At 43.6% G+C, this 24,884-nt stretch overlaps 1 protein-coding gene across 5 annotated transcripts in view; it reads left to right on the forward strand.

The window, feature by feature from the left end:
* The window catches only part of APBA1 (amyloid beta precursor protein binding family A member 1), a 189,707-nt gene that overhangs the window by 142,648 nt on the left and 22,175 nt on the right, over window positions 1-24,884 (forward strand). For all 5 annotated transcript variants that reach the window (XM_019730532.3, XM_019730551.3, XM_074330535.2 and 2 more), the window contains exons 3-5: window positions 8,240-8,335; window positions 12,792-12,831; window positions 15,635-15,780. In XM_019730532.3, the coding sequence (XP_019586091.1) occupies window positions 8,240-8,335; window positions 12,792-12,831; window positions 15,635-15,780 (282 nt within the window). The remainder of the gene's footprint in view (window positions 1-8,239; window positions 8,336-12,791; window positions 12,832-15,634; window positions 15,781-24,884) is intronic.

Consider the following 24,884-nt stretch of genomic DNA (forward strand, 5'->3'; position numbering starts at 1 on the left):
CCGTCTCTTCTTGCTTTGTCCTCACTTGGCAGAGAGGAGAGAGAGAGGAAGCAGCTTCTCTCAAGTTTCTCCCTTTAAGGATCCGAATCCTGTCATGAGGTCTCCATCCTCTTAACCTAATTACCTCCCAAGGCCCCACCTCCTAATACCATCCCATTGAAGTTAGGGTTTCAACATAGGAATTGGAGGGGAACGTAAACATGCAGTCCCTATCACAGGAGAGTCAGGTTCATGAGGCGCTCGGGTTTCATGTGGTGTGTTGGCTGTTTGATGACTTTATAAAAATTAAACAAAAAGAAAAACACCACTTTATTCAGATTTTGTGAGTTGTTCCATATAGGTAAAATTACTATAAATAGATTTGGTAAAACTGTAGTTTTTAAAGAATTATTTTCTCCTACCCTTTGTCGCAGTAAAAGTTTTATCACTGAGTTTCCTTGGAGGAAAAGGACCAACTTGTACTCATCAACTCATCAAGGTTGGCTAGAGCCAGCTCAGGTGTCCGAAACAGTGGCATATCTTGGTGTGTCATGGTCAGGCATGAGCCGTGTTCTACATGAACACTGTGTAATGCACATGCACCTGGCTCTCCCTTGTAAATCGGTCACCGTAGAGCATCACTCTCCACTCATCTTCCAAAATCCTGTCTGGAATGGCAGACAGTGGACATGTCCGTAACTGCACACAACCATTGCATATGCTGCCCGGTCTTACCTGCTAATGAGCTGTTCTTACCAATGTACCCGTCAGAGTCTTGAGGCTTATAAATGGATTTAGAGTCTTTGTGGTATAATCTTGTAGAGCCTTTTTTGTGCTTTTTAATTTTATCCATGAATAAAATATTAGTAAGGAAGGAACCAAGAAGATGAGACAATGAAAACATCCCCATGGGTGTGAGTTGTTGTAAGCACCTTCCCATTGGGGTAAAATCATTTTTGTAACTGTTGGACTCTTGAAAGGCTTATGAAATAGCAGATGAGTCCTTTGTGCATGCCCAGGCACTGAGCTGCCACCCTCTGTGCATTGCCACTAATTAACCCTCACGTCAGCCCCCGGAGGTGGGTAGTAACTGTTTTCCCTAGTTCTCAGTAGGATCAGAGCCATGAGTGGTAGAGCCAGAATTCAGACTCGCCGGCCAGACGCTGGGGCTTGAGCACTTACCCGCTTCGCTATCCTGAAGCCTAAGTTAAATTGTACTCGTTCTGCCACAACATAAAATTAAAACATCAAAGTCCTTTTCAGAGGAGAAATGTAACTTGTGTTCCCTGTGATCACGCTATGCTTTGGAAAATGGACCCTAATGTTAGAAAGCCTGATCATGGTGTATTTGAAGACCAGACCCAGTGTCTTAGGCATTGATTGATTTTTTTTACTTCCACCAACCAACAGGCTTTGTTCCAGGGCCTTCTGAGTCCTGGGTCTTGTGGCAGGACAAGCTTCTGTGTCTCCACTACTGGAACTCTGTCCTGCCCCAGCCACTGCAGGTACATAGTCTTTCTCCCCCTCCCCCCCCCCCCCCCCCCATTATGGCAGCTGTCATGTCACATTTTAACCACAGGGGGCAGGAGTGTTCTAAAGAATTACCCCATACGTGTACTTTCAAAATGCTAATGTAAAATTAATTCACTTAAAATTTCAAAGTAAGTCAAAGCAAGTATGGGGAAGAGGGGACTTGATGAGAACTTTGCTTTGAAAACCAATCCTACACATTATAAACATTAGCTTAGTTTATCTGTTGACTAACAACATGTAGTTTACAACTATACATGAATTCTTAGAACAGAGTATTGATTTAGAGTTATAATTTTTTTTAAGTCATTCAATCACACACTACAGTAGCCTTCTTCAGTTCCCATGTAACTTTTCCAGCATGTTCAGAAAGGATCCTTTCAACCATGAAGAGGACCAGTTCAGCAAAAATACCTAAGAGCTGACTCAGTTTTCCCCAGGGCCTCTCTTAATCATTTGATATTCCAGTCATGCTTTTCTGAAGCACCTCTAACATCATTATCCTTTCCGGTTTTCTCTTCTTAATTGTGAACTGATGTAACCCCACCAGTTCTTCGATTATCTGTAGCGGGTTTGAGCAGTTCTCCAATTTCGCCCTCTTCAACTTTACAAAATTCTGCCTTATATTTATTTTGACAGTACTTGCACTTAAACTCTTCAGTGCCTTTGCTGTTTGGGGCAGGGGTTGCTTTGCCTCCTGATGCCAGATGGTCACAACAGTCAACAGAGACCAGCTGCCAAAGCGTGGACCAGGGAGATGCTGCATTTGGGGGGGCACTGCTACGGTGGAGACTATCACTGTGAGCAGTTGGCTCCATAGGGGCTGTTTTCGTGTTACTGTGACTTGCTTTCCTCAGGGGCTCAGACAGTGACCACTGCTTACAGAGGACACCTTCCGTGTGTTTATAGGTCTCTCTCCTTGATGGACCAGAAGTGTCTCGAGCACAGGCAGGGATCTGGGCTTCCTCAGACATTGTCAGCACTTTTGTTTAAATGAGTGAATGAATGACTCAGGTAGGACTCATGATTTCATGTTTATTGACTAGCATTCCTCCAGAGGTCTCTTAAGATCTCGGTAAACCACCCCAAGTCACAGCTTTGCTCTCTGTCCGTAGGCCTTTCTGAAAAGAACAGTGTCCACTTGGGAAGAGCTAGGGGTCCCTTTATGTCTAGTTTTGGGGTGTTCTTATTATCATGTCATCAACTTTTCCAGATTGTAATCTCTTCATGCAGATGTCCACTGTTGAAAGAGAATTAAGGGAAAGAGCGAGAAAGTAATACCTCAGTCCCTTAATCCTGTCTCTTCCAGTTCAGCTCAGAAATAGCTAGGAAGAGCCTCGATTAGGCTTCTTCAGTAAGGACCACAGGACCATGACTCACAAAGACAACACCCCTGGGGAGTGTAAGCACTGCTTGTCGCCAAGTGGGCGCCCGTGAGTAGCCCTGCCCTGCTCGTCAGCTCATCCTTGCTTCCCTGTAGAGCTGTGCTTAGACCTCCCTGCTTCTGTTTCCGGTACTTTCCCCCTTCCCTACCCCATCCTACTTCTCGAATACCGCAGTTTCAGGAAGCCGTCTCCTTCCCAGTGAAGAATCGCCTGGTACACACCCCTCCCCTCCTGCAGAATCGATCCTTCCCAACCTTGTGTCCCCACTTAGATTAATATCGTGGCCACCTGCCACAGCCCTGCCTTCACATATCTGCTTCCTCCCATTGTCTGGAAAGGGATGGAAGACAGGACCGCAGCATCTCTTCCCTCTGTTTCCTGACCCAGTGTTAGGAACACAGGTAGGCACTGAAACATCTGCAGAAGGAATAAATGAATAATAGTTATTCATGTGCTGCTCTTCTCCTCTGCAAGCATCGCCTGAAAATTCCTTCAGCTATTTGTCTGTCTCACCACTACCGTCAGCAATACGGTATTTGTCCCCAGGAGGTGGTTAGTCAGAATTTAAATGAATGATTGGCTTTCTCTTTGGACCCTGTAGCATCGTTAGGCCACCTCTGACCTAAGAATGGGACTGTCCATCTCTTGTTCTGGCATTGAAGCATCCAAGTCTTCAGGATGAGAGCTCTGCCTTTTGGAACCCCAGAGCTATCACTGTAAGTTGAGATCATAGTTGGGGAGAATCTGCTAGAACGCAGTCTGCAGAAGACAAGTTGCAGAGCTTAAGGAGACCTCCTGTAATTACCCAGAACAGGGAGTTGTTGAGTCATCGTTGAACACTCCCTCTGTCATCTCCGTGTTTGGCACTTACCTTTGTGAATTTCTAAGCCCTCATGTGCTTCCCACCGTTGGTCTTATTTGCCTAAAGTTGAATATTGATCTGCTAACCCAGAAGGCATGAGACTCCAGTCACAGATATATGTAATAATAATTTTTAGTTTTGTATCGTATCTCACTGGTTAAATTTTGCCTTCAATACATTCTTTGAAAGTAAAAAATATTTTCCAATGTCTGGTTTTCTCTCTACTTTTGAGAGTAACAAGGCAGAAGTTGGAGGTAAGAGGCAAAGGGCTTTCAAAGCAGGTATTTGAGAAGAGCTGATACTAGCACCTTTGTTTCGGCCCCATGGAGGCTGCGTCTGCTCCAAAGGCATTTTTCCACCTTGACTTGGTCAACAGTGGTGTGGTCAGCAGTAAGCTTGTGCTCCGTGGGGTCCTGTCTCATGCTGGGGCCACTTTCTGCTTCAAAAGAGTTTGCTGGAGCTAAGGTCAGGGTCTTCACAAGCAAAGACCATTTCTCTAATTCACAATGCAGATTTCACATTCTCCATATAACAGTGTAGAGACGCTATATCAAAAAAGGCTTCCCATTGACCACTAAAATATAAGGACAGAGAGCAGTGGTTGATCTGCTTTCTGTGCAGGTTGGAAAACATGGCGAAGCTGGAAACTACATTGAAATCATTTATTCAGTAAACATTTACTGAGTGCGTACTGTTTATGGGACCAAAGGCTGGGTACTTGGATTACAAAGATGAAAAAGAGAAGATCCCTCCCAAAGAGCTCTTGGGGGAGGGCAGACATACACAGAAACACATCATTACAAAGCCTGGTATATGCCATCAGGAGAGAATGTACCATGAACAGAGTAAGAAAGCTTCAGCAAGATGTGGGCTTTTGAATGCATTGAATATAGGAGACAATGAGGGAGAACTTTCTGGGTGGGGGTAATTAACTGCACATGCAAATGGAAGGAAACATGAATGAGCTCATTTGCATGCAGAAGGCAAGAGCATTCGTTGTCTGAGGGGAAGTGGGCCCCCCGAGAGCCTCAGTGAGAGCAGTGCTCACAGCAGTCACATTTGTGTGTCTTCTCCAGTGTTCCATGATGGGTGCCAGCACTGGTCACTCAGCTTAGCCTGCTGTAGGGTCTGACCTGCCTCTGTCATATCCCAGCCCACTGTGTGCATAACCTGTCTTCTCACATCATCCTGAGATGATGGTGCCCACGGCATTGCAAAGAATCCATTTTTAGAGGATTAGCAACAGAAAATAGTTAGACAAAGAAATAGGAACTGTGGGACTCTTGGGAGGGTTGTTGTTTTTTTAATTTCTTTTTAATTATTGGGGAATATTGGGGAACAGTGTGTTTCTCCAGGGCCCATCAGCTCCAAGTTGTTGTCCTTCAGTCTAGTTGTGGAGGGCGCAGCTCAGCTCCAAGTCCTGTCGCCGTTTTCAATCTTTAGTTGTAGGGGGCGCAGCCCACCATCCCATGTGGGAATCGAACCGGCAACCTTGTTGTTGAGAGCTCAGCTTGTGCTCTAACCATCTGAGCCATCCGGCCGCCCCTCTGGCAGCTCGTTGCCTTCAGTCTAGTTGTGGAGGGCGCAGCTCACAGTGGCCCATGTGGGGATCGAACCAGCAATCCTGTTGTTCAGAGCTCTCTAACCAGCCTGAGCAATCTGGCCACCCACGGTTCTTGGTGTTTTTTTTTAATGAAGCTGTTACACCACCTTCAAACCGAATAATTAAAGAAAAAACAGCCATACTAGCTTCCCCAGGGACTAGACCCTTACAATCTTTGTGACAGAGAAAATTACTTGGAGGAAAAATAGACGTAAATATCTAAGGAAGCTCTTCAAATTTGAAAAACTGGGACATTTTAAAGGCATCAAATTCTCATGAAGACTTTACTACATTAATTTTGAGCAGGCCAAACAGAGAGCTAACTCCGCAAGTACCCACCAGCTCCCTTGGATGCTAAATGAAAAATGCTGTGTTCTTTTTAAAGGCATGCAGGGCTATTTTCTTGTATCTGGGGGTTGAGGAGCCTGGTCTACTTTATGTCTGCTGTTAACCGTCCTCTTGGATTTACTGCAGAGCAACTGATTGCTGCATGTGAACGTTTTAGAAGCTCAGTGCTCCTCATCTGCCCGCTCAGAATCAGGCACATGGGCTCATGGGAAACAAATCCAGGCCTCACAGCAATAGGCTGGAACCATGACGTCTCCGTGGGAAGAATATCACATTGCATCACATCCTCTTTCCATTCATTTGGTGTCCCCTGTGTTTCCTGTAATTCAGGCTTTTTGAGAACGATTTTCTTTTTTAATTTATTGGGGTGACAATTGTTAGTAAAATTACATAGATTTCAGGTGTACAATTCTGTATTACATCATCTATAAATCCCACGGTGTGTTCACCACCCAGAGTCAGTTCTCCTTCCATCACCATATATTTGATCCCCCTCACCCTCATCTCCCACCCCCCGCCCCTCTTACCCTCTGGTAACCACTAAACTATTGTCTGTGTCTATGAGTTTCTGTTTCTCATTTGTTTGTCTTGTTTTTTTAAGATTTCACATACTGCTCGCTGAGGTCCCCCTTGTATATGAACATGTCCCCTCCCCTCCTCAGCACCACTGCTTTGTGTAACATTCTTCCTTTCCACACAGGTATTTTACTGACGTCTCTGTACCTCACCTTCCCCAAGGGGGCCAGTCCCACGAGGTCAGATGAGATTCAAGTAACCATTCGTGTTATTTTGATTGTTCTGCTTACCTCCCCTCACTCACATCCCCACACTTCCTCAGAGAATAGATCCTCGTGTGGGTTCTGTTTCATGTGCACTCTCAAACATCACCAACAAACCGGGAAGCAGTCCGTTCTTACTCTCAGAGGACCGTCGCTGTAGAATTCTTAAGCGTCCCTGTGAGTCACCCGGAGAGTCCCTCTGTCTCCCACGCTTTCAGGCGCATAAGAAATGTTCTGGCTAACGAAGGTTTTCGGAGCCTGGAGTAGTCCCATCCCTGAGCCTGCTTACTTGCTCTCGTCATTCATTCAGCAAGTGTTCATGAAGCACAGGCTGTGTGTCAGGCACTGGCCTGGGGTGTCATATTCCCAGTAGGGCCTGTCTGTGCTAGGAGCCTGAGCCATCACCTGAGGTGGTAGCACACCTGATGGGAACCATACACCCCGAAACTAGTGTCCTGTCTTTTTTTTATTAAAGATTTTCTTGATTTTTAAATTATAGTCAAGATATAATATTACTATATTAGTTTAGGGATATAACATAGTGATTCAACATTTATATACCTTATGAAGTGATCACCACAATAAGTCTAGTAGCCGTCTGTCACCATACATAGTTATTGCAATATTATTGACTACATTCCCGGTACGTTACATCCCCAGGACTTACTTTATAACTGGCAATTTGTACTTCTCAATTCCCTTCCCCTTTTCCCCCCATCCTGCCATCCTCATCCCCTATGGCAACCGTCATTTTGCTCTGTGTATCTCTGAGTTTGTTTTATTTGTTCATTTGTTTTGTTCTTTAGATTCCACATATAAGTGAAATCATAACATTATTTATCTCTCTCTGTCTGACTTATTTCACTTAGCATAATACTCTCTAGGTACATCTATGTCATTGCAAATGGCAAGATTTCATTCTTTTTTATGGCTGAGTAATATTCCATTGTGTATATGTACCACATCTTCTTTATCCATTCGTCTATTGATGGGCTCTTAGGTTGCTTCCATGTCTCGGCTATCGTAAATAGTGCTACAATGAACATGGTGGTGCATATCTCTTTTAGAATTAGTGTTTCTGTTTTCTTTGGATTAATACCCAGAAGTGGAATTGCTTTAAATGTATCATTTAACAAAGAATTTTTCTGAGAAGGTAATGTTGTTTGGATGCTGTAGTTTCTCTGAATTTTCAGTTACCTGTGGATTAAATCAGACAAGATATTTGAAATCTGAACTGACTAGGAAAATACAAGTGGTGTGGTTTCCAGTCGTCCAAGTCAATCCCAGCTACCTCCTTAAAAATACGTGCTGTAATTTTTTCTTTCCCATTCAAGTGGGAAAGTAGGTGATTTTATGACATTTATTATCCAGAGTCTTTGTATCTTTCAATAAGAAACAAATTTAAGAGCACCAACATTTGTGTATCACCCTAATTTTTATTTATCCAGAGCTTTAAGTTTGACATTCCACTTTTACTATATATAAATTAAATTGCTACATGTTGGCCTAAGGGGTGGGGAACCATGCTGCAAGTGCTCCTTTGAAAACATGGCAGAAATTTCAAAGCTAGCTTGACAACCTGGAGCGTTCTCGGATGTGTAGTTGGCAGCTCTTTTCCGGGGCAGTTTTCTCCCCTCTGAAATATTTCTTCAGTTGTGTGCAGCATTCTCCTCTCTCCTCCGTCCCTGCCTGCAGGCTGGGTGCTCCCCCGTCCCCCAGGTTCTTACTGTGTTACCCCCTTGCTCTGTTCCAGTCTCCATCGCCTGGCAGTTCCTCACCCCTGGGCGCAGAGTCTTCGAGTACACCCCTTCACCCCAGTGACCCCGCGGAAGCCTCCACGAACAAAGAGGTAGGTGGGATGCCGTTTTGTTTCAAAAGCCCATTTTCTTCCATTCTAATTCTGGCTTGTGCTTTCTCCAGCCTCCCACAGAGCTTCTGTCCCAAAGCAGCCTGGGCAGACCAGCTCTGTGTTCTCCTGTCCAGTGTGCAATTCAATGATGAAAGCTGCTACATCCAGTTTGGGAGCCAGTAGCCACAGGGGTCTATTTTAATTAGTAAATAAAACGAAAAAGTCACTTCCTCCGGCCTACGCACCACATTCCAACTGCTCAGTAGCCACGTGTGACTGGTAACTGTATTGGACGGGGAGATGACAGAACGTTTCCACCCATACAGAAAGTTCTCTTGGGCAGTACAGGCCATTGGATATCAAACACGATCTAGCTGCCTCCTTCCTCATGGTGTTAGAAGCCGCGGGTACTGTGGATGTACAGTCGCTATGTGGTTTGGGAAATGGATTTTTTAAATACCCATTTATTTCAGGCCCAAGTGAAATACCTTTCGTGAGGACAGGGTCACCACTTGTCCTGGTTTACCTGCAGCGCTTCCAGTGGACACCTGTTGTCCAACAACACAACTGATAAGCACCCCTTCTCTCGAAAGCAGTGCTGTGCAGAGAACAGACCACAGCAATGGGAAAGTTCTACTTCTGTACTGTCCTCCGTGGTGCACATCAGCCACGTGTGACTGACTAGTTAGCCCTTGACATGTGGTTGGTGGGACCGCGGGCCTGACATTTTCATTTTATTCAGTTTCAGTTCACTTCAACAACCACGTGCAGCAAAGAGCTCCTGGACAGTGTGGCCCTAACGTGTCCCTTTGGACAGCAAATCACAGTGTCGCCCTACTGAGGGAGGCCAGACTGAGCTCTGGCTGAGAAAATTTAAGCAAGAAGATGCTGCTTGCTCCCCCTGAGGTTTTTAGGGCTAAACAGGGCAGGTATTTTTCCCTGAGGGAAGGCACGGCCTTCTCCAGCACTGTCATCTTTTTAGACCCAGCTAACTGCCACCCCCATCTCTTTATGAACCAGCGTCAGGTAGATAGTGACCTGTGTCATGATCTCTGTGTGGGCGCAGCTTGCTGTAAATGTGTAAATGCTGCCTAATCACCAGTGGGATATGCATTAGGGCAGTAAACCACATAATGAATGATTGTCTCACTTTCCCTCCTCTTGCTAATAATTTTTATGTGAAGTGCAATGGAAGGAAGAAAGCAATCTCCATTTTAACCTGAGTGGCAGCTCACTTTTAATGGGAGCTTTAGTTAAGGCTTACCTTTAAAGTATCACTGAATACACATACATTCACCATTAAATATTCATGCAAGGGAGACGTATATTTTTTTTTTAAATAATCTGTTCCTAGTAAGTCAAACAAACATAAAGAGACTTTCTCTGAAACAACACCATTAGAATTTAGATTTGAAATGTACTTTGGTCTTCCTCTGGGTTTGGTCCTCAGACCCCAGGCCACAGAAACAGGCCTAATGGAGTCACAGTTTCTGCTGCCCCTGCATCCCCCAGCTTTGCCTTATACTTTATTCACAGTACGCGGTGAGAACAAATAGCAAGAAGAAAAGAATGGCAGCCACCGTGATAATAACAGGAATGAGACTGACCATTTCTTGAGCATGTACATTGTGCGGGCACTGGGCCAAACAAATCACAGATAGTATCTCATTTAATCCTTAAAATAATTTTGTGAGGCGGGAACTATTGTCCTCATGTGTTAGTTGAGGAAGCTGAGAGGTTGAATCACTTTACCTGAGGTCCCAGGGCTTACACCTGGGTGGGCGAGGATTTGAATCCAGAGCACATGTGGTGGGCCCAGGCTCAACCCCAGGCTCTGCTGTGCTTGGGGTGAAACGTGCTTGCAGGTCACATACTGCATGGACAAGGTAGATTGTGTGTCATCATTCCAGTTGTCAGGCCTCCGGGTTCTGCGCATGGTGCGTGCGTCCTCCTAGAAAATCCCAAAGGTTTTGGCCTTTATCTTCTTCACTGTTAAGGATCAACCAAAGTTCATCTCTGCCCACATGTGAGAAAACAAAAAGCTAATCAGACATCTGAATGTTCAACATTCGATTATTCATCAGATATAATAAGCATGGCAAATTTGTTAGTTTCTCAGTTCCTACAGGACTTGGCACATGTCTCTGCGTATCCTTAGAAATAATGATGAAATCCTCTTTGTGTGCAATAATTAGAGATTCTTTCATTTCACAAAACTCTTTAAAAAAATAAAATTACTATCCCAGAGGCTAAAGAAATCCAGTCATGAGCTCATGAGTAGAGAGTAAGTGAATGTACCAAATGCCCTCCATTGTGGTTCTAAATAAAACGGCAGTTTTTAGAGCATTAAACTGAAGTAATTCTATAGCTTCTGCTAAAATCTGGGCACTGTCCTTGAGATTAGCATTCAGAAAAATGTCCTAATAGCCCAAGGAAATCTGAATAGGCTTCTTGGGTTTACCTGGAGGCTTAACCATTTTGATTAAACAAAGTAAACCCTTATTACCCCAGGCCCCTAGCAGCTGAGGACAAAGACAGAGATGCTTGGGGAATAATAATTTTAAAACCTTTGGCCTTACAAAGAAGCTAGCGTCCGTCTGCATATCCTGAAGTTATGGATTGTTTTTCTTTAAACCAACCAGAATTAGACAGACTTGGCCATTGGCACTCAACTGGGCCTGTCTTCTTGCTTGGGTAAATAGAAAGTAAAATTAATGGAAAGTACTGCTGAAATTGGAGTTCTCTCCTATCCGCATATCCTGGCTTTCACGTGGTATGCCTTTTCCCATGAATTCATTAACAGCCAATAACCTTTTATTCCTGGTGGACTTGTGTCTTTAGTTCCTTTAAAAGTGATCCTTTTTAAAACCAGAAACCCACCCTCTTTGGTGTGAGGAACCATTTCATCCCAGTGAACACGTCGGCAGCAGGTTTACTGCACAATGTGTTGTGTGATTAGGTTGAATTCTTGTCATTTTCCTGAATTGAGTTAGATTCCTAAAATTAGATGTCTTCAACTGCCTCCAATTTTTCACATAACAATTAACACTACTGTTTTTGAGAATGTTGTGCAAGTGTTGACTAATTTATCATCGCTTTGCTATTCCCATCTTCCAAGTAAAGAACACTGTATAAACTATTATGATGTGGAATTGCTTCCCACGACATCTCAGCCCTCATGCAGGGCTCTTCACCCTTCCAATCCACCGGCTTCTCAGAGAGTACCCTCAATTCAAGTCAGCCTGTTAAGCAGCTGTGCTGTACTAGACACCCTTCTTCTAAAAATGATGTAAATGATCCCGACACCTGGTAGATTCTTAGCAATGAAAATCTTTAGGCTTTCTGAGGATAACCATTGGCCATACAGTCCCTACTTTTTGCCAATTTTAGAGACTTTTGTCTTTGACATTAGCTCTTCACTCTCCTGTAATGCTCACACCCTGCCCCAGACAGATCAACTATAAATTCCATTACTGGTTGAAGCAGGAATGAATTTCCTACTCTTAGGCCACTCAGAGTTATCTCCAGGGCAGTCACTTGTAAAAGGAACCAAATGGAAAGTATTGCTTCTCTGAGAGCCAGCACTGAACTGCCATCCAATCAGGTTCTAGAAGGGTTCTAGTTGATCATATCCATTTCCAGTGGTGCTGTTGGAAAACTGACCTTTGCTCCAAGGTGTTACTTAATATAAGAAATACCAGGGTTTTTAATTTACTCCTTTGTTTGTTGTGTCCTTATTTTGAAGTACCGTGTTTTCCCCGAAAAGAAAACCTAACCAGAAAATAAGCCCTAGCATGATTTTTCAGGATGGCATCCCCTGAACATAAGTCCTAATGTGTCTTTTGGAACAAAAATTAATATATAAGACCCGGTCTTATTTTTGGGGAAACACAGTAGCACATGGTAATAAAACATATAATGGAATTTTTAAACTAAAATAAGTCAGTGATAAATGAAAGGAAGAGATAAAAACTCGAGCAAACATTTTTAGCACAGTGAGAAATCACCGCAAGCAAAGACCTAAAGTGCAATGAAATTCTCCAAGGAAATTCTTAATTTCAACATATAATGATATTCTGTGTGCTTTTATTAATTAGCAGTTTTTCACTTAGAAACCCAGATTCTTAAAAATAGAAATTGAGCCCTTTGTATTGCTATTGAAGATTATGAATTTTGGTCTGGGGGTATTTTTTAAGCTGACAGATATTTCTCTGGTTGTGGAATGTAAGATTTTCAGATTATCTAAAATACAAATGGATGGTTCTGGGCTTTGGGTAACCTTTAATTAAAAATGTACATGTTTATTTACACTTGATTTTCTGTAACCAGAAATGGTTGCCAACAGCTTAATATCTGCCATTGGTAATGTATTATTTTTCATGTTGCATGGATGGTTGTGTTAATGCATTTTTCATCATGCTTTGCCCTTTCTGAAACCTCTTTGTCTTAATTACAGTCAAGAAAAAGCTTGGCTTCATTCCCAACCTACGTTGAAGGTAAGAGCTGAAAAGAAAATAGTGAGTACTGCGTCATTCATGAATCTTTTAGCATTTTGGGTGTTTGAAGAAGCACAGAGGTGGAAGATGACAGTGGAGAAGAAAGGCCAGAGTCACTTAATTCACAGTCTTAACAGTCTTAGAATCTTAGACCAGAACAATAGCTGTAAGCCTCTCAAAGAGCCTCCTCCCTGCCTTTGCTGATTCTGTCCATGACAACCTGAGGCTGGGTGGGGGACTTCCCCTCCCCCCTCGCTTAGTCATGGTCATGTTGGATCTGAAACCCAAGTCTCTCTACCTGCTGTCCTGTACACCTCTTATATCCATCAAGGACTATTTAAGTGGGAATGAGCTCTAACTAATGGAGAAATTTTGGACTTCTTCACTTAAAAGAAGAAGAAAAAAAGACCTTCCCAATGACTCCCGTCTCTTGTTCTCTTGCTTGGAAGAGCTAGCAATAGTAGCTCTTCCAAGCAAGAGAGTCGGTGTGTTCCACTGCCTGGGAATGAATTATCAGGATTCCTTTGGGCCTGAAGCCCAGGACAAGCTCCAAGGTTTGGTTCACTTACTCAGGTTATTTTTCTTGAGTAACCTATAAATTATTTTCCCCATTTTTGCGAATTTCCAGAATTCCATGCGAACACCTCAGGGAGTTTTCAGAAGATTGGAAACTCCGTTCTTCTTATCCCGTGGTTTAGGCTCGGCATTAACACCAGGATGACGATACAGTGTGTGGGTTTGTTCACCTGCAGGGCAATACAAAGGCATCACTGAAAAGAAGAACTCAATTCTTTGACTTAAGACCATTATAACTTTATTTTTAACTTTTTCCATAATACACTAACATCTGAGCCTAAAAAGAACTTAGGACATTAGGGCACTTTTTTTTCAGGGTATGATACAGTGACAGTGACATTTGAATATAATCAATTTCCCTGGAGGATAAAGGGCATAAGATTATATCTTGAATGTACAGTTTGTTTAGGTCCAATATTTCTGTCTCTGGGCTGCTTGATATTTACACAGTCATTTAAATGTTACTTGGATTGCTCTTAAACAAATCTGCGTGTCTACACTTATTGCAGGTGAAGAGGGGCTCTTTTCAGTGAGTAGAGCTAAATCAGAGATGAATATATGATATTGGAAGTCCTGTAGAGAGGTGGTTGATTTTTATTTTTCTTTGAACTTTTTTTTTATTTTCACAAAATAGATGGAACATTTTTAAAAGTTGCTATCCCAGGTGAGATCTTTTCTCAGTACCTGGTTGGCAAACATGATGTTTAAGTGACATTGTACATCATCACAGGAATTTCTAATAGAAGAATGATAGTCTTTTACCTTTTAGACCGCATAGTGTGGGTCCAAACTTGTCCATATGTTGTTTTATTAGACTAGTGCTTCCCTGCTGTACAACTAAACTATGTATTGTAAATAGCCTGAATCCTTGTCACATCTATGAAAGTTTCAGAGCAGGAAGCATGTGACTGTGAGAAGAATGTAAATTACTGGTATGTAGTGGAGGCAGGTGTGGCTCAGTGTTTGTCCAGAAGTCGTTCCCCAGAAAGATCGAGAATAAGACAAATAAGAGGTTTCCTTATTTCATTACCACACAGATGTTTTGTGAAGGCCTTTCCTAAAACATTGTTAATTTCTTTGTTTCAACCACCATCTTGGTTTTAGAAAAAAAAAAGAATAGATTTTATTTTAAATCTGTATCCTGGTAAGTAGTTTATCATGGGAAGTGAGTATTTAAGCTCAAGGTGAGCTTCATGTTTAAGGCTAAGAATTAAAACCATTTCAGATTAGCTCTCCAGGAGGCAAAAGCAGATGATTCCACTTCAAGGTATCTAATTTAAGACCCTGAAGTTTTTTAACTGTGGGTGAACATGTATATTTTAGTCTCCCCAAATACGGCGCCCAAGCCAAAGAAGACATGTGTTTTCATGGCAGAATTAGAATGCCATTCTTAATGCGTGTGTTGTAAAGTTATGTGTTAGTCCCAGACATGTTTTAATTTCAAGGAGAGTTTACCGGTGATTGTGGTTAGAATCAGATACCTTCCTTTTAAATAGTTAAAACTAAGGTTAGATTTAAAAGGCTGATCAATGATTTAAAAGGCTGATTTTCCTTGGAATTGATCTGTGTGTGGATGCAGCCCAGGAACATTATGGTCTGTAAGTCAGCAAGGTTGGCAGGATGAAACCATAGCTTTGGGATAACATTATCTGTCTCCCAGAATTGGAGTCAGAGGCTATTATGGGAATCCCGACATTCTGAAACAAATATCCCATTTTTTCTGAGTTATAAAATTTGTGTCCCCCATTGTGGATAAAATGGAGAGGGGGAGACATGAATGGGTGGCAAGTCAGGGAACTGCTTACCTCACCATTGGGCAGGCAAACATTTATTTGATATCCACTAGATAACAGATTCTGACGAGACACAAGAGAGCCAAAGATGACTAGGTATAGTCTTTGTCCCCAAAGAGTTCAGTTTAACAGGAGCTCGGTCTCACATCCTTCATCACTGAATTTTATGTTTGGTATTTGCATAAATATTCACATCATTTCTCACAGTAAATGCATGGGTGAAGTAAGTCACTCTAAGAAAAAAACTCTTCCTTCTGTTTGAAGACGAAGGGTGAGTGAAGGCCGCCACACAGAGACTAGGAGGTTGATGCAATGCTCAGGGGTCTTGGGGACTGGGCCCCCTGTGCCAATGGGGGAGAGGTATTATGCCAGGGGTTCAGCAAGCCCCCCACTCTGGGTGGCTTCACTTACCGCTGTGGCTCTGTATGTTACAGTTCCCGGACCGTGTGACCCTGAAGACTTAATCGATGGAATCATTTTTGCTGCCAATTACCTTGGCTCCACCCAGCTGCTCTCAGACAAAACTCCCTCCAAAAACGTGCGCATGATGCAGGCCCAGGAAGCTGTGAGCAGGATCAAGGTGAGAGGGCGTGTGTGCACCGTGGAGGTGGTAGGCAGGGTGGGCACCTGAGCCGTCCATACTGATCACCCCACACCTCACGTATCTAGTCCCGAATTTAGAGGAGATTGGATTGGGATGACCTTGCAGGCAATGCTTACCCGTGTTCTTGCTAATGGTTCTAAACAGCAAAAAGATTGCCGAAGTGTCCAGGAGTCTTTATGTATAAATACCAGATATCTCGGTTGTTCTTAATGGCCAGTCTTGAGAAAAAGTCCCTATGGTCATAAACTTTGACAAGTTCACATGATGAGGAATATCACTGTGCGTATTACGTCTCCAGTGTGAGAGGTGTCTGTCTTTCCATTGACAGCTGGAGATCCATGACTGAAACATTGCTTGTCACAGTGTGGTTCAGAAAAGGTCCCAGGGCTTTCAGACAGGTTGATCCTGTTCAAGCTAAACTGAACTGGCTTGCTTCAAGTAAAACGAACCATTTGATCAGATCTAACTCGGCTGGTCTGAACAAGTCTGAGCAAGGCGAACCCAATTTAAACTAGTTGGAGCTAGTCAACCTGTTCGAATATGTTTTAAGATTTAGAAGGAGTGAGCCAGTTTGATCTAGGAAGAACCACTTTCATCTAGTTTAAATCATCTACAACTTGTTTGAACCAGCCAGAACTGATTTGAGCCCATGGAAATGCAGTGGTCTAGAATCTCCATGAGGCCAATACCACCTAGAATTATGGACAAAACCAGGACTACAGAGATACTTAAACTGCCATCATGTCATTCAAGGGTCATTAAGTGCCACCAGCACCCAGAACCATTGGGCAGCCACACTGGAGCCATAGGGAGATTTGAAACCCAGAACCAGGTATTTTAGGCAAGTTAGAATAGGTTAGGATACTTCAGAATTGGTTTTATCCAGTCACCTGGTCAAAATCAATTCTTTCCCAGTAAACCATTCCTTTTTTTGTATCTTGTCACTTACACATTCCCACGTGTCATCCTGGTGTTTGTGTAGCAAGGTGGAGTGAGAAAGAAGCGCGGGTAGAAGCCAGTAATGGAGGGTTCTTAATCTCTCAATCAAGGAAAAGGTATTTTTTAAGCACGTAGGTGTTCCAGGCCGTGCAAGGTCTCGGGAAGGAGGGCAATGGCGATTTATAAAGTGAGATCCTTAACTTCCAACTCAGCAGCACGAATGAGAAATGAATGAAGCCGAGAATGTGCGGGTATCCCTGAGGAGGAGAGAAGGGTGTCAGATACTAAGTGCCGTGGGAGTACAGGGGAGCCCTCGACAGGCGAGACAGCACCTGAGAGCTTGAAGGGAAGAGTGGCAGCAATTCACAGAGGTTCTGCAGAACAGAGGTGGGCTTCCGGTGGCACTGCCCCATCTGAGCTGATTGCTTTGTTATTCCCATGCCCAGGCTCTGCCATCGTGACGACTATACAAGGTCAGAATTCCATTGATGCCATAATTAGGATGGTTTTTGAGCCCAGTTATTCTGCAGTTTCTGGGGTGCTGTGTGAATGTCCCCAGGTCCCCTCTAATTGCTTCCTCATTCAACTGCCCTCCATGGCTCCTGCTGCTGGGGTCTCCGAGAGTCACTCACTGCTCCTACCACCTCTCTGTGCTTGGAGGAGGCACTCCTCTCCCAAGCTCAGCACTCACCCTTCCCTTACTTATCCTTCACAGTATAGTAAACCAGTGCTGCAACTTTTGAAAATACGACTGAAGTTTTAGGAATTGGGATGTATAAACCAGAGAGGAATGTACAACCACATCACAGGTAGCCCAATGGCAAGGTTACTGACAAGGGCCTGCCAGTTTTTCCATGTGTCAGGGACCCACTCCACCACTTCATCTGGGCTACACAACTCTTGTTTGTGTCTCAGAGACCCTGCAGCCACCAGGCCCACTTCTGTGGTGTTCATCTATTCTCCCAAAATTAGCCTCTTTCAGGATGATTGACAGTGAGAAGGTCCACTTCCTTCAAGGGAAGTCCCACCCCCTATCCACGGAGATGCATCTTACTCCGTGTTTCCCAAGAGGACAACTCCGTGAAAACATTTCAGCCTGCCCTTCACACCTACAGTGATGCTACTGGTAGGATGTCAGGTTCTTGTTGAGCTGCCCATCCAAGCTTGACCCAATTCCTTTTCACTGTCACCCCTTATCATAACGAGGTGATGTTAGCACTGCCAGATCTTCCTACTGTCTTCGTCTTCATTCAGGATCTCCCAGACACAGTGTTCAAAGCACGAACACAGAAACCTCTCTGAGAGAACAAGCTGTTTCTCAGGCACCATCCCGTCTTATTTCATCCAGAGCAGTGAACTTCAAAAACAAGCTCTTTGGGGTCATAGTTCTGACTCCTCGTGCCCCACAGTTACCAAACATAGCGTGTTATGATTGTGTTAAACTGACAGTTGTTAAGTAGAGCCCCAGGGTGCCCGATGATGAGCAAAAGACCACAAGAGGAACTAAGATAGAGAAGTTGCTACTCACAGGTCCTGGAGAAGTCCTAGAGGGTCCACATGGGGAGGTCAAGGCAGGGTGCAGGCAGAGAGAGACGCAGGACCTGGGCACATGCCTTTAGTAGGGTCCATGGGGAGAGTGCTTTGGGGTTCCTGATCTAAGGCCAGATTGGTCAGTTCAAACCAAAGCAGAGCTGGGATTTGGTAAGCTCCATAGGGGTCTTATCTAAGGGGCGCATAGGAGGAGACTGTTGCTCACAAGGGCTGCTGGGAAGTCACATCAGGAGCTTACATGTGTTTGTGACTCTGTGGCTGTAATCCAGGACATGCACTTGCATGAGGGGCTAGTGTCAGTTTAAGGTCCCCACAGGCTGCTTGGCCATTACTGAGACCATTACTGCGGCAGCAAAATCATGGAGTAGCTTAGCTAAGTTCTCAACATAGCACGTAGTTCCCCAGGGTAATGGTACCATCAGCTTCCCCGGGGTCAGTGGGAATGCAGGGACCTGGCATGCCTCACTCACTGCTTCTCGGACAGGGAGGGACCTCCAAAGGGGTATTTGGAAATGGGTAGGGGACACTTTTGGTTGCCACAGTATCTGGGGGCATTTTACTGGCATTAGTAGGTCAGAGCCAGGGACGCTTAACACGCTGTAGTGTGCAGGATAGAGACACGCGACAAACATAAATCTCCAGAATGCCAGAGCGCCCCTCCCCCAGCACCCCTGTTAAGGAATGCTCCCAAGGCCCACTGAGGTGAATCTTCCAGAACAAAGCAACAGTCTGCCCCCAAAAGAGTACGGAAGACCCCTGAGACCAAAAACTGCGTGTTGCTTTGAGATTAGTTTTTCCTAGGTTCTGTCCATCAGGTTTCAGACATATTAAAGCTCAGGTTTCATTCTGGGCACCTTGTTTCCTGGCCTCCTGACTGGCAGAGTTGCTCTGTCTTTCCACTGTGACGTGTATGTAGTATTCGATGGCCGGGAGGGGAGAGCAGGTCCATGACCTGAACAGAAAGCACTGCTCAGGGTGACGACAGCATCTGGTACCAGATCCCCCCCAGCGCCACGTGTGCCGTGAATGGTGAGCAGGCCTCGTTTTACTGCTTTTCACTTCATTGCATTTCATAGACAGTGTCTTTTACAAACTGAAGGCAGGACCCTTCTCCGCAGCTCACTTTATTGAGACACGCGCTTTATTACAGTGGTCTGGAACTGAACCCACAGTAACTCCAAGGTACGCCTGTGTATCTTCTGATTTCCACAGTGGTATCCGAGAGGGTTGTTTTCCCTTCTTCAAAGTCCAGCTCCCTAATAGGAAACCAGAAAGTTTACTTTGAAGCTCCGTAGTGTTGGTGTCCCCAAGTTCCACTGTTCATTCAAACAGAAAATTGGATGGCTTTGTTGAACAGAATAAGCAGGAGAGAGGCTGTCTGGTTATAAATCCATGTGAGACCTGCCCAGAGCAGTATAGGCATCTGGAAGACATCGTATGTTTATTTTTACCAAAGATTACTCTCGTGTAAGGAATTCAGTGTGGAGTGGTAAGATTAAATGGTTACATTTCATGTATAAGCATCATTTTACAGTGTGCTTCTCTGCAACTGAAGCAACTGTTGTCTGTCATTAAATATTTCCTACCTGTGTTCTTTTACATTCATTTAAATGCCCATCGGAGCGCTTGCCTTTACACCCAGCGTGACACTATTTCAGATTCTTAGTGGAGACAGCTATGTTCAGACCCGTGGTTTATTCCCACACCTGTTAGAAAGTTACTGTCAACAGCATCACAGAGACTTCATCACCTGCAGAGGGAACCAGGGGGCTGAGAGCACTTCTCCAAGGGGAGCGGGCACTGTGGTGCCCCCGTGTGCCTAGGAGACCTTTCTCTAAGGGAGGAGATGCCGTGCGTTTTCCTAAAGAGAGGCTGCCCTTTCAGGAATGAGTTTTTCTAGGCCGTCTCTAGAGAGATGCAGAGCAAAATGTGGCTACAGACTTTATAGTGTCCATCCAGGAAGGAAGGGGAAAAGCTGTACGGATTCTATTTGGGAAATCCTTTTAGCAATATCCTCACCACAAACTGATGAGTGATTTCTGCCTACGAGCTCTTACCAACACAAAGGCCGAGGAATTTCCTCCTTTCCTTTCAGGTACCTTCTTCCTCCCTCACTCCCTGCGGGGGTCTCATTTTGCCCCTCTCTTCCCTCCAGCTACATTCTCCGACCCCATGGAGGCAATGCATGCGGTGAGACCTACCTCACCGTGGGTCCAGCCATGGTGTTTGTGGTCCTTTGGCTCTGAATAAATGCTGGACCTGAAGCCTTAGTTTCCATGTTAAAACAGTCTTTAATTTCTGTTCTGTTCATTAGTTATGGCATCAGTCACTCACAGAGCACCAACTGTATACTAGAATTGAATATTGATGTTGGATTTACACTTAGAGTTGTAAAAATTATGATTTTCTTCATTTAGCAAAGAATTTACAGATGTAGTTGCCAAATGAGGAGAGAATTGCAAGTTGTGGTTTGGCCACATTAGTAGGTATTTTCTACTTAATGTGAGATAAAAACGAAGGAAATTTGGCTCAGAAAAACAAACCGTTCTTAGACAGACCCCTGTGATAGGCATCTTAGGAGCTAAAAATTAACCAAGATCCAGTCCTTGACCTTGAAAACGGATAAGGGAGTCAAGAAGAGCGTTGAGGTAACAATAATACAAGGCAGGCTGAGGAATCGGAAATTAAAATGCTTTTCCATCTACCAAAATATAACAAATACGGTGTGTCTGAATGCAATAGCAGAATTAGAAGACATCTGCCATTTTTTTTTAAACCTTTTTTATCATCTTTGGACCCTTCTAATGTATCCTTTCTGCCTTTGTTGTTCACCATTATTGAGAAGAAATAATATCCTTCCAGGAAGTTCCCATATATCTAAGGAATGCATTAGAGCAGTGGTTCTCAAAGTGGGATCCCTGGGGTCCCAGCAGCAACATCTCCTGGGGACTAGTTAGAAATGCAGATTCTCAGGCCCCACCCCACTCAAACTCCTGGGGGTAGGAACCAGGAATCTGTGCTTTCATAAGCCCTTCAGGAGAGTCTGATGTACCTACAATTTGGGACCCACTGCCGTAGAGAAGGGTGGACCATCCAGCGTTGTGTAGCATCTGTTCTCCAACTTGGCTCTGTGGCTTTCCAGTCAAGCCAAGCACTTCTCACTGACAGGGTTCCGCTGGCAAATAAGTGGAAGAAACACTGCAAAACGTATCTCCTTTCTGAATAATTGCCATGTATGTTTTCCTATGAAAGATGCTGGGAAGTCCTGTACTAAGGAGATTTCATTCACTTTAACTAGAAGCTCCCCAAGTTATTTGAACGGAGAATGCATTATCCCTGTGTGATGCTTGTTACAGTCTGGTTGCTAGGACTCTCTGGAACACGTTCTAGGAGAAACTTCTGGAGAGAGTTTTGCCCTTCATACCGTCAGTATCTAAAGTACCCTAGGGAGAGAGAGAGAGAGAGAGAGAGAGAGAGAGAGAGAGAGAGAGAGAGAGAGAATCATGCCTGAACCCTGTCTAAAGAAGCAAACTTGGAGCCAGTGCAGCTAGCTCATTTGTCTTCCTCTCTGTCCAGTATATCTCCATGCTTCAACTGGAAGATGGGGTGACCTGCTGAACCCTACCTGAGCTGTATTAACTACTTCATATCCATGCAGAGTGTGGTGTGTATGTCTCCATTTCGTCTACATTTGTGAAGCTCATGTAATTAGCTCACAAATGATGATTTGACATTTTTTGGTACATACATTTTTGTAAGGATCACTCATTATCAAATATTCTTATATCTGTCTTTACTAGTATAGCACAAAAGATCATATTTTTCCATTCTTTAATGGAAAGATTTTTCTGTTAAGTGTCAAAAATTAGAACTGAATTGTAGAATTAACAATTCTCCCAGTCGCTTTGTCTCAACCATGTGATTTCTCATCTTACTTGACGGAGTCTGTGGCTGATAGAAAGGACGGTGACACTTATAGCAGGCCTTTCACACACATTACCTCGTTTGTACCTCAAAATAGAGGGGGTGGGGTATCCTGGGAGGTAGGTATTAATCACCCCATTTTTCAGGCAAACAGAGAAGTTTAGACATAAAACACTTGCCCAGATCGCACAGCTAGCAGCTTGCAGTATAGAGTGAGACTTCCAGGTTTGACTCTGTTTCTGTCATTTAACCACTGTGTGACCTTGGGCAAGTTCATTAGCCTCTCTGTGCCTCAGTTTCCTCTTCTGGAAGATGAGGATAATGTAGTGCCTACCTCACTGGGCTGTAAGCTTTTACACTGATAGACGTGAAACAATTAGAAGGATGCTGTCAGCTGGGGAAGGAAAATTTAGAATCGTCAGGAGGGTCCCAAGCATGAATAACCTCAGTTAACACTTGATACGCATTGTGGATCAAGCGACAGGATGGCCGGTGCCACAGTTTATGACCTTGCACATAGCCCACTGGATGATAAGCCGTAATCAATCCCATGAAACACGAGGATTTAAATGGATGTTGTCATTTCTTGCTTTAAGATGCATGCTGGCCTTGTGGTTCTCTAGATCTCTCTCTGCTACTCCAGGTTCTCATTCTGGCTGCGACCCCATCAGCATTTCTAATGTGGTGTCTAAATTTTTAATTACAATTTGTTCCAGGGCACTTGAGTATCATGAGGGATTTATTTCTCTAAGTGAATAAAATACCTTGAACTTCATCAATGTTGTTTCAGAAAGCCTTTCATGAAACTCCGTCTGCCTTTTTGGATTGTCTCCTTTATCACCCATTCCAGTAAAAAAAAAAACGAATTTGGGCATCCCACTGGTGGCAGATTTTCCTTTGAAAGGGGCCTTTCAGATCACTGTTCCCTAGAGTGAAGAATTTTGACAAATAGCTGTTTGTTTTGGTATCAAAAACAATGGAAATTCTTATGTTACTGCCATATCATTTCATGTCATATCATTTCAGGAGGGGTGGTAGAAAACAGACAAATGTTAGGATCTCACAGCAGTCATCTGTCGTAGGATTATAACTGGCGCAGGTCAGAATTCCCTTGGCAGGAGTCTCTGATTCCACACAGGAAATCTGTGGTGTGACGTATCATCAGCATAGGGCCACTCCTCAGGTGCAGAGACATTTCCACTGTCATGCACGGCATCAGGATAACACTTGCAGTTGCTGCCTTTGGACTTTTCCAGAGCACGCTGTTCACTGTGACCACCGGGAAGAGTTATAGGGTGGCGTGTGGGAGTTGGGCCGCGCTAGTTTCCAGGGTGGACCCCCGATGAGCTGTTGGGTGTTTGGATGGTTGACTCATCTAGTTTCTCCACAATGAAGTAGTATAGACAACACATTTTAGTCATTAATGAAACAGAGATGTGCTGCTGAGGGCAAAAGAGGTTTTCTACCAGGTGAGTACCAAGGAATGCACCTTCCTCCACCCCACCCCCATCACCACAGCAGTGTTCTGGTTTGCCCATTGACTCGCCATTATTCGTACGAGATCTGTGTGTATACAGCAAGCCTTACTAAAAGCCAAGACATTGGATCTTGGTGCAGGTGAATTATAATCACATAAGAGCAAACACAAATATAGTGCTTATAATGTACCAGGCACTATTGTCAGAGCTTTGCATATAGTCAGTTTTATCCTCAGAACAGCTCTATTGAGGTAGATGCTATTTTTATCTTCATTTGACAGATGAGTAAATGGAGGCACAGAGATGTTAAGTGGCTTGCTCCAAGTCATACAACCAGTTAGGTAGCAGAGCCAAGACTCAGTTTTAAACAATTCAGCCCCAGACTCTCGCTTTTATCAACTATGTCTTATGAGAAAAGGGTACATTATACCCATTTCTAGTTAGGTCCAGGCTACATTAATATTATACAAATTTAAAGCAAGAAGGACTAAAGAGGGACAACACTAAAAGATCAATTTCATAGGACAACATAAACGTCTTAAATATGTATGCACCTTATAGTTATAAAATGGGTGAAGCAAAGGTTGACAGAAGTAGACATGGACAAATCCACAGTAACAGCTGGAGATTGTAACACACGTCTCCCAATAAATATTAGAACAAGCAGACAAAAAAAAAAAAATCAGGTACAGAAGATTTGAACAATACTCTCAACCAACATAATTGACTTAATTGACATTCATAGAACATCATCCCCAGCAACTGCAGAAAGCATCTTGTAAGTCTACACAACACTTTCACCGAAGCCCGTCATCTTCTGGGCCATACGGCTAAAACTCAGCAAGTTTCAAAGGATTGAAATCAGAGTATATTCTCTTGACCCAGTGAAATTAATTCAGAAATAAATAACAAGAAGATAACTAGAAAATCTCCAAATATATTAAAATTAAGAATACAGTTTTAATTCATCCAAAGTCCAAAGGAGAAATCAGTATAAATTAGCAAATGCTTTGAATGAAATGATAATTAAATTGCAACATATCAAAATGTGTGGGCTACAGCTACTGCAGTGCTTGGAAGGAGATGCATAGTTTTAAATAAATATATCAGAAAAGAAAAACATTTGAAAATCCATCATTTAAGTTTTCATCTTAAGAAGCTAGGAAAAAAAGCAGCAAATTCAGCCCA

The sequence above is a fragment of the Rhinolophus sinicus genome, chromosome 16 (assembly GCF_057876585.1).
Source record: "Rhinolophus sinicus isolate RSI-liver-muscle chromosome 16, RSI-T2T, whole genome shotgun sequence".
Lineage (NCBI taxonomy): Eukaryota > Metazoa > Chordata > Mammalia > Chiroptera > Rhinolophidae > Rhinolophus > Rhinolophus sinicus.